We start from the raw sequence: 15,869 nt of genomic DNA on the forward strand, positions 1-15,869 counted from the left end.
TTGGCTCATGTTTGGGGGATTGAACTACATACACTCTGGGGATTGCTATATCACAATACTCCCCTGAGTATAATCACTAGCTCTTCTAAGAGCTGTTCCTGCTACACTCTCTGGAGAAGGAGAGGTCTACCCACTGGAAGCTGGATCCTGGTCTTGTGTCCAGGGGTGGTTGGAGGACGGCGAAACCTCAACCAAGCTGTGGTGGTTTGTGCTTATGGTGTCTGGTGGATTGCTTGGAGGCCTTGGTGAGCACTAGGAGCATTAATTGATGGAGGCACCCGGTCGGGGCGCCAGGCGATCTGTCACAACGGCATCAGAGGTTATCTCCCCATGGATCCCCAAAATTGGGTATAACCCACCTCCACCAGCTAATCTTTTGACAACTGAAAGGTCTCTTAACTGCCTATGGAAGCATTTAAGAGTTATGGGTATGCATGAATATGCATATCCATATGCTAGGTGCAAAATGTTTGTCCACCCAACTAATCTTGTTGGAACAGTGGAATAAAGATTACGGGATACAAATTTCTGACGCATTCTGGAACAGTATACTTAACAGACCTTCCTGATGGGTGCACTGCTACTCTCACATGGAGGTTAATAAAAAAAAACTGATCTACAGGTGATACCTGATGTAGCGGACTAGCCCCTGTACAAGAGTCTGCCCCGGTTTCCTGGAGGGGGCTGCTTGCTCGCCGCCTGCCCAGTGATTATGGTCCCGGGAAGATGACGACCCTTTAATCCCAAAGGCTGGGCATAATGGAAGTTGGCTTGGCACTGCTGGCCCTTTTGAGAGCCAGCCAAGGACAAATGGAATAGCAGAGACAGTGGACTGTACAGCAAATTCATTATTATTTTTGCTATTTAACTACTAAGACTTCCGTATGGATTTGTCATAAGGCTTTCGTTTGGATTTAAAAAGCATTCATTTGATTGTTCACCTAAAACTGTACTGACTTCCTGCATTCGGTATACGAACTAAATCTACCGAACATCGGACCACCCTGATGCTTCAATCTACCTCTCTGTTCATCTAATACATTCCTATTGAAAGCCGCGAATGCTTTGTTCAAGTCCCTAGGTTGCCGCCATTTCGAGAGTTTAACACGTGGCGGCAGCCATCTTAAACTCCTGAACAGCGGTGTTTTGCTGTTGAGTGTCTGGAACTAAAATTTGACACTCGACTAGGCAAATACCGCTGAGACCTCCAGACTTCCATAAATTTGTGCCAAAACTACCGAATGAGCCACCGTTCGGTAAAAAGACTAATGCAAACATGGGGATTCACACGAACACTAGTTTGTGTGACAAACATTTTGTGACTTCTATTCCGTGAACTGACCGCAAGGCCAAAACTTATGGAACTATTTTCTGCTACTGAATGTTAAAACCCCATAACTCCCGAACCCCTGGTCCGATCTGGGTGATTTTTGAATATGTTGCTCACCCAGATCGAGGCTATCAGGGTATACCCTAGGTATTTGCGGTACATCTAAAACTCAGGGAAAAGTATGTCCTTGTTAATTATGTTAAATGCTTATCTGAGGGTTGGAGAATTGTGGTGGTTACTGTAATATTATTGGCCACTGTACTAATTGTTGTGGGTGTCTCCCTTGCATGGGAGAATTGCTTAAAAGCAGGAATGTGAAAGTAAACCTCAGTTCAGTTCTGCTCCTGATACTGTGTGTCATCGAGTTATTGGTAAAGGTGATAGGAAATTATTGGATTGTCTTGCTGATTGTGCTTGCTACGCTGTTGGATTATTCTATTACTGTGGATGTTTCTCCTGGGGTTACTACTTGTTCCTGAGCCACACCTGGACTACCAGCGGAAATAGTCTGTGAGAGACCAGCGTTCCGCTACACCTGATACCTCATAAACTGCATAATATACCAAGGTGTCTCCTCTATGTGTTGGAGATGCAGGACTGACAGCGGCATAATGCTGCACATCTGGTGGTCCTACACCGGAATTCAAGCACTTTGGAGAGACTTTGCTCACTCAACTTTAGGTGGATGACTTCCCACTGTCACCCTCCTCTTGTCTCTTTCTGTTATTCCTAAATAGTGTAGCACAAAAGTATCATCAATTGACAGTAGTTGTGTTGCTAGTTGCTCAGAATTTGATAGCCCCCCAATTGGAAATCCCCGGTTTGTTCCACCTTATCTCAACTATTAGATACAATCCAACAGGAACTTATGTCCCTAACCACACCATGTGAAAAACTATTTTTCAAGGCAAACTGGGCAATTTGGCTAAAGACTACAAACATCACTTAGCACTCCATTCCACTGCCAGAAATGACAAACCTGAATTGCTACAACACTCAAAGGCTCAAATGTACGCACACAGGTAGCTCTAGGAAATCTCAGACACTTCCCCACCAAAACCCCTTGAGATCAGACAATCTACGTTGGCTCAAGTTGCACAATATAGGGATTATTTCTCCATTATTCGGACACAGGTCATATCAGTTTTACTTATCTTTCATTTCACCTTTTGTTATGTTATCATTTTATGACATTGCTTTCTTTGACTATAATGTTTTTACACCATGAATGTAACATATGCCACTGTTTTATAATGGGGATACTCTACGTTTCCAATGATGTAACATTACTGCTTATGTAAAACCTTGTGCATCCATAACTTACAAATGTAACTATGTATGGATTATTATAGAAGCAATAGTATTGTAACTGCAATATATATTTTACATTCTCAGAAAGAAAGACTGAAGTCAGATCTTTTTGTCTGCACTATGGCTGCCATTATATCATTTGCAGTTAGTTCCAGTACTGTATTTATTTCACTAACGGTAAGTAGTACGTATTCTTATTTTGCACATCTAATGTTGTACTCAAAAGTTTACATACCCTGGCAGAAATTGTGAAAATTTGGCATTGATTTTGAAATTATGACTGATCATGCAAAAAATGTATTTTATTTAAGCATAGTGATCATACGAAGCCACTTATCACATAGTTGCTTGGCTACTTTTTAAATTCATAATGATGACAGAAGTCACCCAAATGGCCCTGATCAAAAGTTTACATATCCGATGCAAACTCAGAGGTGATGACGTGTGCAACATAATGGACGCATGCACACGCCGCTCTGAGAGCAGTAGAGTGGAGGTGAGAATAAATGGGCAGGAACACCGAACGCCACAGCAGAACTAAAAGCTATGACCTGGGAAGCTTACAGAGAGGCACAACAATTGAGGGGCGATTGATATTATAAAAGCTATTAAGTTGGTGATACTGGACACCCATTCAAATGAGCAGAATCACTCTTTGAAACATGAGGCACTCCACAAGGTTCTAATACCAGGACAGCCCGGGTAAAAGAACATTAGCACATAATCCCTGCATAAATCTCACTCAAATGAGTTCCAGCACATACTAAAGGAACCTCAAACCTTCACATCATGGAAAAATCAAGATAAGGGCATGACAAATTATTAAATAAAAAGTGAAGATTAATGCTATGATTTAGCATACAGACTCACTACTCCTCAATTAAGATTGTCTAACTGATCTTTTAATTGATTCACGCTGTCCTTGCTTAAAGGTGAATAATATTATAACTACAATCTAAGTATATATCATAGAACATATATGTTCATAAGATTAAAAATTAATTAACTACAGAAATAGAGATAAACAAACAGGAATAAAAATGATAATCTCTTCTGCAATCCTACTTTCACTCTTAAACAATATTTAAAGCAGTATTTTCAGTCTTAATCAGATTCTCTTTTAACTTAACAAATCTACAGCATTAAAGTATTGATTTTTTTCTACTGCCATTATGGCTCCAAAAAAGGAGAAGAAGAAAAAAACAAAACAAAACTCCTGTAACTCTAACAAACAAATCAGTAATTACTATTCACCTCAATCTACAAATTTAGAAACTAAAAGGTGACCTTTAACTGCTGACCTAGATATTCTCTCAATAATAGGGGATCAACATGTGTCCCACTATGTAGAAGAGGACTCAATAGTATCTGATACAGCTATTTCACATCAAAGCATCTCAGAAATGTTGGATAATTTACCATAATATACAAGATCAGAAGAAAGAAGTTATCCACCTCACTAACACATTATCTTCATAATAGACAATAACCCAAAAGTGGATAGCGCTTTAAAAAAAAGTTAAGCCTAGTCAATTGTGTGTGCAAATAAGGCAAGTTGCAAATCTTAAATTTTTTCCAAAAACAAGTGTTGCTCTAAAATATATACTTAACATTCATTGATCAGAGAAAAAAACAAAACACAATCTAGTACAGATTATCCTTATTGCAAATACACAGTGATTAATACACATATATGAGGGTTGCACTCACATTTACCAGAGCCCTATCAACCCTGGCTCTGGGTGAGAAAGGCTCCACTCGAGAGGGAATAACTCCCACAACACTCAGATCCAAAGACTTTTATTTCCAAAGTATTATATGTAAAACAAATGAAGATTATGCTAGCTTTAGTGTACCTATAATCTTATTTTTAATATCGACAGGAGGCTAATAGTTGCATTTCTATTTGCCTCCTGTCGTTATTAAAAATAAGATTTTAGGTACACTAAACCTAGCATAATCTTCATTTGTTTTACATATAATAAAATTGATGTTATACTATACCATTGGGGTTTCCTTAATTGCATTAACTTTCTTTACTAACTTTACGAACACATATGCAAAGCACTTCATCTTGACAAATGAGACATCACAAGCCCACAGTAAAACAGAAAAATGTAATACAGCAGTCCAACTTCAGCCTTGAAACCAATAAGGCAAACAAATTCCTTCCATAAATCACGACAAGGAGTTAAGATGTATTCAAGCATGAGTTCCAGAAACGAGTCAAACTGGAAAGAGAAAGAATGTGATAGGTCGTTAGTCCAACAGTAGGAAACTTCTGAAGCATGTAACCTGGCTGATCTATGGTAGATAATTATAAGTATAATCAGAACGATAAACCAAGTAGAAAACCCACCTAATTATAACTAAACACAACAGTAAACCAGAACGCACCATAATGCAATAATAACCAAAGTATTGGAGACCAATATAAACCAGTCCCTGAGCATGAGGGACACACAGAAAATCAGAGAATAAGTTGGAAAAAAACGAATGAAAGGGTGGGCAAAAAAATTAGAAATAGGCTGGGAAATATTCCCCTCCTGTCATTATTAAAATTAAGATTCTAGGTACACTAAAGTTAGCATAATCTTCAATTTTAAAACATGACAGGAGGCTCTATATTTGCAATTTTAATGCTGAGAGAGAAGACAAAAGGCTGCATTCGACGACGGTCAAAAGTAGAAAGTTCAAAACGTGTACTCTCGCGTCCAATCTGCAGAACAAGGAATGTCGGCCAAAGAAGCACCCACTGAGAAAGCAGAGGAGGCCGCCATCCTGCATACAGAGTGTCCTGAAACCCGGGTCAATCCCGACCAACGATAGGAGCCAGCGAACCCATTTGGCTAAAGTAGTGACCAAAAATGGGCCATAAGGACGAACATATGACATGAGCAACTGACGTGATGTAGAGGCTCCCAAATAGCGCCACAACAACACAGAGTTGTGGGTCAGCAGGTAAAAAGGGGTAGAAGACCAAAACCAAATCCGACTTCGTACGACGGGAAATCCGCAAGGTAACTCCTTTGGGAGAGAAAGAGAACGCTTCCACAATGAAAGCACGATCATCTGAAACTCTCTGAAATGAGACCAAGCAGAGAATGGTAGTAAACATTGCCGTGAGCTGACGCAGCCAAAGTTAATAATTTTTTGGCCATTCATGTAAAAACCAGAGGACAGTGCCAACGTCCCAGAGTTGAGTATATTTAGGCCCGTTGGGCACCGTAGTCGAATTTCGCAGAGTAATCGACAAACCAAAGGATCCTGGCTCACCGGCGTCCTTTGTGATGGGACATGGGCAGCTAAGATGGCCAAACAGACCACATTAATGGAACGGTAAGACTTCAGATAAAACTACCAGCCAAAGAGAACTCTGGCGGGGAGTAATGGGGTTACAGGGGTAGTAAAGGGCATAACCCTACATATATAAAACAAACAGGAGAAGTAATGAGGAGAGCTCCTCGTATTACCGGGGTGCTCCACCTCACCACTACTACCCCTTGATAGATATCCAATAGTAGAAGCTTAAAAACTGACAACCTTTATTGAAACAAAAAATAATAATTAGGATAATAATAATATAAATCTCCAACACACTCACAAACAAATTGGTGAACAACACACACCCTCATATACCATAAGTGGTAAAAAATAGTAAAACAAAGACTAGAGACTAAACCTCTAACTGGTAAGGTATTCAAGTATTTTCCTTGTGTAAGCAGATAAGTCACAATATATCAGAGCAGTGCAGCTTAATGCAAATATGTCACAGTATATCAGAGTAGTACCACTCTTGTATAATTAAGTGAGACAATTGAGCACACTGACAAGAAATTGTGTATCAAGGAAAAATAGCCTGTTAATGGTTAATTGTGATACATAGCAGGAGGTCTCCCCTTTGCATGGATCAAGTAGGGAAAAAAAGGAAATAAAAAAAAATAATAATAATAAATAGATAAATGACATAAGTACAAAAAAACCTCTTCCACCAGATCCCTGATTGAACACTGACTTCCAGTAGTAGGGAGAAAAACCTCCTAATGTTAAGTCTAGTAGAAGTTAAATCGAAAGGATAGGGAGATGAGAGGTAAAGGAAATAAATCGGTTAAAGAAAGTGCTGTCTAAACTGAGTCCATTGTACAGAAGACAGACTCAGTCACTACACTTAACATATGTCATAAATCCCTTTGGTATATTTTAAAGATCTCTTGTGGGGGTATCCTGCTAGCTGTAGTCTCAGTCAGTAGAGGCCATGACCAAAAATATTAAGTCATAGCCAAATAGTAATAGTGATGTAAATACAGGTGGTCCTGCTCAGGTCGCCCGCCGGGGGTCGCGTAACTATTGTACAAGGCATTCCGGAACTCTGGAGTCATGAACAGTGTTTGCAAAAGGCTGTTTAAATAACAAGTCATTGCCTGGTTTACAAGACCAACATAACCTGTGTCAGACTTGTTGAGGAGAGAGGAATAGGAATAGTTTTGGCTGGCATAGTCACTGGTACAACCCATGTATCCTTCCCTGGGTAAAGGTCCAATGAATTTCTCCTGCGAGCTGTCATCCAGACCGCTGCTGTCCGCTGTTCCAGACTCATCCGAGGCAAGCTGCGGCTGCTCTCCATTTTTATCAGTCAAATGAAGGAAGTTTTTCTTTCCTGCTTCAAACCCAGCATCCTCTAAAGTCCTGTCCAGGGAGTCATCAAGAATGGTCATATCTGCATTAGGAGCTCCATTCCCCCACATCAGGCTGAAGGTGCCGGGCACGTAGCCAGCTTTACTGGACACATCATTGAACAGTTGCTTGACGGAGGTGGATGCGGGGAGGTTTAAGGTAATCCGTTCATTTACAGTTCGGCAGTTGGTGATGTCTTGCACTATACACAGGACTCTCGGTTCATCAGCAGCATTTTCTATCTCCGTGGGTACGAGGTGCTTGTCCTCTCCAGGCCCCATGTCTCGGGCTCGGGGGGTGAGGGGCTGGTCTCAGGCGGGGGACATGGTCGGATAGCAGGGCCCTGCACGGTAAGACTTCCCAGAGGAAAAAAAGAGAAGATATTAAATTTAGGATAGCGGAAACAGTGGCAGTAAAGGGATCAAGAGCCCGTCCCACACACCAACTGGTCCAAGATGGCCAGGAAGAGAGTTAACATTTCCTTGTCCCAGGCACCCTTGAGTCCCACAGCAGGTCCTTAGCCATTTGCGATAAGTCTCCGGTTTGCCGGGAACCCTGGAAACACTCCAAGTCACTATGTGGAGATGGCTGTTCATGAGCATAGGATGAGGCTCCCCACTCAGCTTCCTGAGAAGGGTCTGCTTGTCTGGCAGTAGTAGGGGGATCCTCGTGGGACAGTTCCAGAAGGCCCGGGAACCACGGTTGACTTTGCCACAACGATGCGAGGAGAAGTACCACCACTCATTGTAGGTGAATCTGGTGTAGGATCCTCGCTATCAGTGCACAGGGCTGGAAGGCATAGGCTCCACGACTCAGCCATGTCTGCAGAAAGGCGTCCACCGCCAATCACTCCGGGTCCAGGAGCCAACTGTAGAATTCCGGTAGCTGGTAGTTGTTGCGAGAGGCAAAAAAGTCAAGATGAAGTGGAACCCTTTGGTACTCCAGTGAGGCGAAGACTTGAGGGTCCAATTGCTAGTCGCTACCGTACCTCCAGTGTCGTGAAAACCAATATGCAGTCAGATTGGATACTCCTGGTAGATGTTCCACCATCTGGGTGATGTTGCGAGGGAGACAGTATTCAAATATCTCCTTTGTTAAGTCAGTGAGTGGGTGGCCCCGAGGTGATTTATATAGTGCACCGCAGAATTCAACAATTTGATCTGCCTTTCGTTAGACTGCAGATCGCGAATTATCCCGCCAGGAGTTCCAGGTAGTTGATGTGCATGGACAGTTCTTGGGGAGTCCAAATGCCTCCTATGGATTCCACTCCATGGCTCCCCAGCCCCAGCGTATAACGTATGATTCCAACATGAAGTCTGGGCAATTGCTGAATATAGCCCAACCGTTCCAGGCATGCATGCAGTTCAGCCACCATTTGATTTTGGAGTGAACATCATACTGGAACCGGTTAATAGTATGTGGGTTTCCTACAGAAGGCATGAGCCTTGAGGCGTTGCATGGCCTATTAGTGCAGGGGTTCCGAAAATATTGCCTGTATGGAAGACAACAGAAAGCCCACTATCCCTGCAAGTAGGGGGATAGGTATGAATGGTTGTCGTATCACCTTGCTGATCTCCCTGCAGATGGATGCAATTTTTTTTTTTTAAGTGGGAAGACGTGGGGTACAAGTTCTGGAGTCGATCTCGAACCCCAGGAATTGAACTGCCTGAGCTGGGTTCAATGCAGAATTGGGTCTGAATCACGAAGCATTCCCTTGTCTCCGCCAAAGAGGAGTACGTCATCCAGGTAGATGATACAATAAATTCCTTGAGCATGAATATGAGCGACCACCGGTTTTAGCATCTTTGTGAAGCCCCATGGGGCCGAGCTGAGGCCGAATAGGAGGCAGGTGACTTGCCACGCGTCTGTGAATGGGAATAGTGAGGTATGCGTTCTTGAGGTCCAGTCGAGTGAACCAATCTCTGTCTTGAAGGAGGACCCGAAGGAGATGAATGCCTTCCATCTTGAAGTGCCTGTAAATGACCCGAGAATTCAGTTCCCAGTTGTTCACTGAACAAAATTCCCCAGATTTCTATCTGACCAGGAATATGTTGCTGAAGAAGCCTCCAGTATCCAGTGCCGGTTGAATGGCTCCTTTTGAGCGAAGTTCCCGAAGCTCTAGATCTATCAGTCAATCGTCACCGGCTGTGAATTGCAGTAGGTGGGGCGGGTTTAATTGAATGGTAACCCCCACAAATTCTATTCAATATCCACAAACTGTCTGTAGGATCCAAGCATCCGTGGAAATGTCTGGCCAGTTCTGGAAAAAAGCAGACACACGACCTGCATTCTGGACAGTAGGAAGAGGGGTAGAAGGAAAATGACCTACCAAAGCTGAACCTTGCTCGGGCACGTCCTCTGCCACCTCTTCCACAATCCGAGCCCCTGGAATAGTGCAACCTTTGTCGATTCCCTGTGTGCGGGAAAAAGGGTTGCGGTTGCGTGTAACGGGGGCCTGATGGCAGGAAGCGGCCGGTGGCACGGCCCCGTTGCTGACCAGTCTTTTGAAAAACACTCCTTGAAGCATTTCCCCTGAAGACCTTCCGCATGGATTGTTGATCCTCATTCAAGGATGTGAGTTACGTGTTTAGTTCCTTGATGAAGGCCTCTCTGAAAAGCCTACCCTACAGTAGTTTCTTGACTCCCAAATCCACCAACCAAATCAATTCAGAAAAGTGCTGCTTGGTGCCTCTCCGGAAACAAAAGCACCATTGTGTCCACTCTCTGATATCGCACACACCGTGTCCGATCGGACTCCTCCGCTCGGGCACAAGCATTGTCTGCTAAGTACATGACTCTGGCCAGTGGCCCAATGGAATCCAGGAGTTTATTCTGCGCTCCCTTGAATGCAGGAAGTGCACAGTGTGTAACGCATGAATCCCTTCGCGCATCAAACGAGTGTTCGACGGGGCGAATGGATGGAAAAGTGCACGCATCTGAGGATGGCGTGCAATAGCTGTGCCCAAAAATGCTGGGTGAAGCATTGTGCCACCCTAAAACACCCCCAACAATCCCCTCAGTTCCTAACAGTAAGAAAGGAGGCCCCAGGGAGCAAGGGAGGGCGGATGAGGATGAACCCCAACACCCACGGGCGGAAGCGAGAGAAAGAGCTGTTTGAAAGGAAAATGGCAGAGCAATAACAAGAAAGGAATACATATATAAGAAATACAGAATGAGGTAAAAGGGAACCCCAAATAAAGGGTGAAAATCAAGGAAAAACTACAGTTACAGTTAAACAAGCAGGAGTAACAAATGTGGTTCTTATCTCGTGATGGAGGAGCAAAGAAGGAGGAAGTGCTTTGCATGTGTGTTCCATTATATACACTCTGACTGCTTCTGATTGGTACTTTATTATTCTTGTTTTTTCTTTGCTGCTATAGAGTTAATAAAGAAAGTAAAAAAAAAGTTAATGCAAATATGACGCCTCCTGTCATGTTATACAATTAAAACTGCTTACTCAAAGTATTCGTGGGTTATACAATATAGTAATCACACAAACAAGCTCATTTGCGGCATAAAACATAGACTTGTGTGTAATACTTCCGTGTTTTGTTTCGGGTCCCAGCTCTGCCTCCCGATTACGTATCTCGTGATGCATTTTGACGGCCTCTATTGCTCTGGGCATCCTCAGACAACGTCCTAGTGCTTCCCTCCACCTTTTAAAGATGGTAGCTCTGCCTATGCTTGTATCTCATTGGTCAAAGTCCGTAATAGGGGTGGGGGGAGTTCATCACTTGTATAACAGCTGCAGTCAGTTTAAATTTGTGAGAAATCATGTTCAAAGTCCATTATAAGATCAAGTATTATTTCTACTATATGCAATGTATTTAAAATACACATATGGTGGTTATCAATCATTATTATACATAAAATGCCTTTATAAAAACAATAATATGCATTTGAAAGGCAAACTATCATAGAAAAATAAAAACAAAAAAGGGAGATTGTCTACTAAATGTCTATTTACTAAAACCTCATAAAAAAAGGTGTGGAAGAGAACTCCAAAAGGAAAAGGGATTATCTACTAAAAATCTATATTCTAAAAACATACTAAAAAAATCCCTGTCTGTGTCAAAACCAAATTATCCAGACACATACATGCCAATATATCATAGTACTTACTTGCACTCCCGATATTAAACCAATAATATTAATAGGGGGATTATCTACTAAACTAAAATTATAAAAAAAAGGAGAATTGCATTCCCACTAGAAAAATATAGCATAATTTATAGGGAACAATAAAATGGATGTATGTAAAAACCTATTAATCTAGCCACATACAGTACATACTGGTAAAACTCAAATGTATCCCATATATTCAAACCAGTGATATAGACAAGATAATTATCTATTACATCTATCTATTTATCTATTAAAAATGATCAATATCAGAAATATATATATGCTCCTTCGAAGGAAGATAATATCTTAAAGTTAATATGGGAATCTCTAAAGCAAATTTGTATACAGTTAATGTTGTTTTAAATAAAAAAATGACATAATTCAAAGTCCCTTGGGGAATAATGATTATAAAGGATCCCTATAGTGTCAGGAAAACAAATCTGTTTTCTTGACACTATATCATCCTTGGGGGACCCTCACCCTCAGGGTCCTCCTTCAGCAGCTTACCTCTCCTCCCCCACCGACGTGACCTCGACTCCCCTGCCGACGTCAGCTCCCGAGTGGAGTGGAATGTGCATGCACAGCAAGAGCATTCTAACAGTCCATAGGAAAGGATTTCTCAATGCTTTCCTATGGACATTCTGCACGCTGGATGCAAATTTTGGATCCAGCGTCGCAGAAGCACCTCTAGCAGCTGTCAGGGAGACAGCCACTAGAGGTTGGATTCTCTGAAACTGCTATGTTTACATGTGAAGGGTTAAAACCTGAGGGACCTGGCACCCAGACCACTTCATTGAGCTGAAGTGGTCTGACTGATTATAGTGTCCCTTTAATTAAAAAAATCCATCTCATCTCTTTTTATCAAAATCCCCACCTCTCCATTCTCTGTCCACTGTCTCACCTGATACCCCTAGGGATAATGGCATCCAGCTAAGTAGATAAAAAATAGATTTGAAACTCTGAATAACGACACTCCCCCTAACAGAGCAAATGTTTTTTTAGGGAGACAAAGAAGGGATTATGCAACATCCCTTCAGAAGAGAGTAAGATACAGAGATACAGAGGATGCAGAGGAGGAGTCCAATTACAACTCCGTAAAGAGAGGAAGGTTGTTAAACCGGAGGGAATAATAAACCTCTCAAGCTATGAATTAGAGACTAATGAGATTAGAATTTTAAATAAAGGCTTGAAATTTGCCCCTAAAAGAAAATTTGATTCATTCTCCGCTTATGTGGACATTCTTAAGTACTCTAGAAATTTAACGTTGAAAAGGTTTTTCTATTTAAATAAAATTGAGAATAAAATAGATGATACTCATACCCAATTTAGGAATAAGTCTAATTTTTACCCTAGCACATATAAAACTGGTGCAATAGAAATTTTTGAGAAGTCCGTAATGGATGACCTTAAGACCTTAGAGAGTAAAAATAAGAAAGGTCAAAGTGATAACCTCAACCCACAGGAGAGGGAGGCTTTAAAAAGACTTAGGGATAATAAATTGATCATAATTAAGCCCGCCGATAAGGGGGGTAGTATAGTTATCCAAGACACTAAAGACTACCTCAAAGAATGTTTTAGACAGCTGAATGATGAAGGAGTGTATAAAAAGTTAAAAGATGACCCTAGTATTGAAATTCAAAAGTCTCTTTTTGAACTTCTGGATAAGGGCATAGAGAGCAATATACTTAATGATAAAGAGTTCAAATTTTTAAAAAATGAATTTCCCCGAATCCCTACTTTTTATACCTTACCTAAAGTGCATAAGAATGAGGAGTGCCCGCCAGGTAGACCAATTGTGTCGGGTATTGGTTCAATTTCGGCTAATCTCTCTAAGTATGTGGATATCCATTTGCAGGATGTGGTTAAGAATATGCCATCATATATAAAGGATACACCGGAGATAATTAGAGTGCTGAAAGATATAGAATGGAAAAGCACGTATTTTCTGGTGACGAGTGATGTGTCGTCTCTGTATACGGCTATCCGACATGACTTGGGTTGCAAAACGGTTAGACAGTGTCTTGAAAATTTTGGGAAACACACAAAAGATCAGATAGATTTTATCATGGAAAGTATTTATTGGATATTAACTAATAATTATTTTGTTTTTAATTGATTTTATCTTCAACACCAGGGCACAGCTATGGGGGCCAGGTTCGCTCCCAGCTACGCCAACCTGTTCATGTCAGGTTGGGAACAAGAATTTATCTATGGTGGCGTAGAATGGGAGACGAACCTGGTCACCTATAAGAGATATATTGATGACCTGATTTTTATTTGGAATGGTTCTCGGTCTATGCTAGATGAATTTTTAAATAAATTAAATAGCAATAATTGGGGCATAGTGTTAACTAGTGAAGTCAGCACAACAAGTATCAACTTTTTAGACTTAAACATATATATTGAGGATAATAAGATTATGACCAAACATTTTTTTAAGAAAGTTGATGCCAACAGTTATGTCTTATATAATAGTGGTCACTATACGCCTTGGTTGAATAATATACCCAAGGGTCAGTTTCAGAGACTGAGACGTAACTGCACTAGTGACTGTATGTATGAGGAACAAGCCGCCATTTTAGAAGAACGTTTTAAATATAAGCAATACCCTGTAGATTTAATACACAAAGCTAGGGTGGAAGTAGGTAAAAAAAAAAGCCAGAATGATCTTATTGAACCAAAAGATAAAAGCACTTTACAAGACCATAATAAAATTGCACCTTTAGTATTGGATTTTAATGAGAATTTTAGAGAGATTAAACATATTGTATCTAAGCATTGGAACTTACTTAGAAAAGATAGGGAACTCAATGTTTTATTACCAGACAGACCTTTTATAACATTTAGGGGAGCTCCTAGTTTTAAAAGTATCTTAACAAATATTTATCCAAGGGAGGACAGTGGTAATAGGTTGACCGATAATTTTCTAACAAGTAAAAATGGTTTTTACTCTTGTAATAGATGTATAGGCTGTAGATGTAGCATTAATAGTACCTTGAAAGGGATTAGTAAATTTAAGAATAAGTATAATAATGAGGAACATCAGATTAATGAGTTTATCACTTGCTTTACAAGAAATGTGATATATTTACTAGTATGTCCCTGCGGACTGCAATATGTCGGTAGGACTATTAGGCCTCTGCACAAAAGAATAGCAGAACATGTTTACAATATAAGGAGAGGGTATGAGCTGCACAGTGTGTCAGCTCACTTTAAAAAGTTCCTTAATATGGACCCAAAAGGCCTTGTGTTTTTAGGTATCCAGAATGTTAAGAAGTCATGGAGAGGTGGCAATTTTATACAACAAATAGGAAAAGTAGAGATGAGATGGGTTTATAGATTGAATACCTTGCAACCCTCCGGCCTTAATATTGAGTTTGACCTTTTTAATTTTATGTGACATGGTCCCTTTAACAATTTTTATTCCCTCTTTTTTTTACTTTTGTCAGATGTTTTTAATTAACTATGCACATGGATGGTAATATCACCTGAAAGTATTCTTATTTATAATGTACTTTTTAATTATGTATTTGATTATATGCATTTTTTAGGTTTAGTATGTTTTTATAATAGCATTTGTAGTTTTGAGTATGTCTCTTTAAGATTGAGAAGCTTTTTGAACAGCAGGCTGAATTTAGCCATATGGACATATCAGACTTTTTTCTTAATGACATTTTTCTTAATGACTGAGGCACGCCCACTTTTGGAGGCTGTTATAATGGGATGGACGGCACAGGAACACGTGATCTGAGGAAGCCTTTACGGCGAAACGCGTCATCACGCTAGCACGCAGTACGCAAGGAGGACTGGACGCCTGAAAGACCGAGGGACATTACTTACAACATCCAGAGAACCGGTATCTGGATGTCCGTTTGCCCGTTCGGAGTGAAGTCAAAGCGAGTATAATCCAGCCTATAGAAGTTTGCTGATTGTTTTTATGCAATAACATTTCTTTTACACTGAGACGGCCGCCCCATCGTTTCTACCCTATTGGATTCCAGAGGTCTACTCCCTGGAGACACTGTTTAACAGTGTACAAGCGATTATAGCCTGAGCAGTCTCTTTACCTGCTCTGTGTTTGTGAGTGTTATACCACAATTTTTAAATAGTCTCATGTGTTCTTACAGTATTATACTATTATATGTTTTGTCTCCGTTTTATATGTAGAGCATCATTTACTTCTACCAATTTGGGTTTGTAAATCTACATTTTTTCACAAAATTAACACTTTATACCACAATTTGCTGTATAATAATAATATATATTTCATACAAGTCACAACATTTGTTGTTTTGCACATTTTTGCACTTAAGCTCTTTTGTGAGAGTGTTGTATTTTGCACAATTTTGTGAAGGTACAGCCACTTAAAGATACAGCGCACTTTATGTTTTAACTATTTGTATTTTAGTGTTTTTGAGCTTTTACACTT

The 15,869-nt window shown here is 40.6% G+C and overlaps 1 protein-coding gene across 1 annotated transcript in view; it reads left to right on the forward strand.

Annotated features, from left to right (window-relative positions):
* Positions 1 to 15,869, forward strand: part of PCNX2 (pecanex 2) — a 3,673,975-nt gene that overhangs the window by 1,152,997 nt on the left and 2,505,109 nt on the right. Inside the window, exon 15 of the mRNA XM_063443387.1 lies at positions 2,726 to 2,818. Within this exon, the coding sequence (XP_063299457.1) occupies positions 2,726 to 2,818 (93 nt within the window). The remainder of the gene's footprint in view (positions 1 to 2,725; positions 2,819 to 15,869) is intronic.

Source organism: Pelobates fuscus, chromosome 2 (genome assembly GCF_036172605.1).
Source record: "Pelobates fuscus isolate aPelFus1 chromosome 2, aPelFus1.pri, whole genome shotgun sequence".
Classification (NCBI taxonomy): domain Eukaryota; kingdom Metazoa; phylum Chordata; class Amphibia; order Anura; family Pelobatidae; genus Pelobates; species Pelobates fuscus.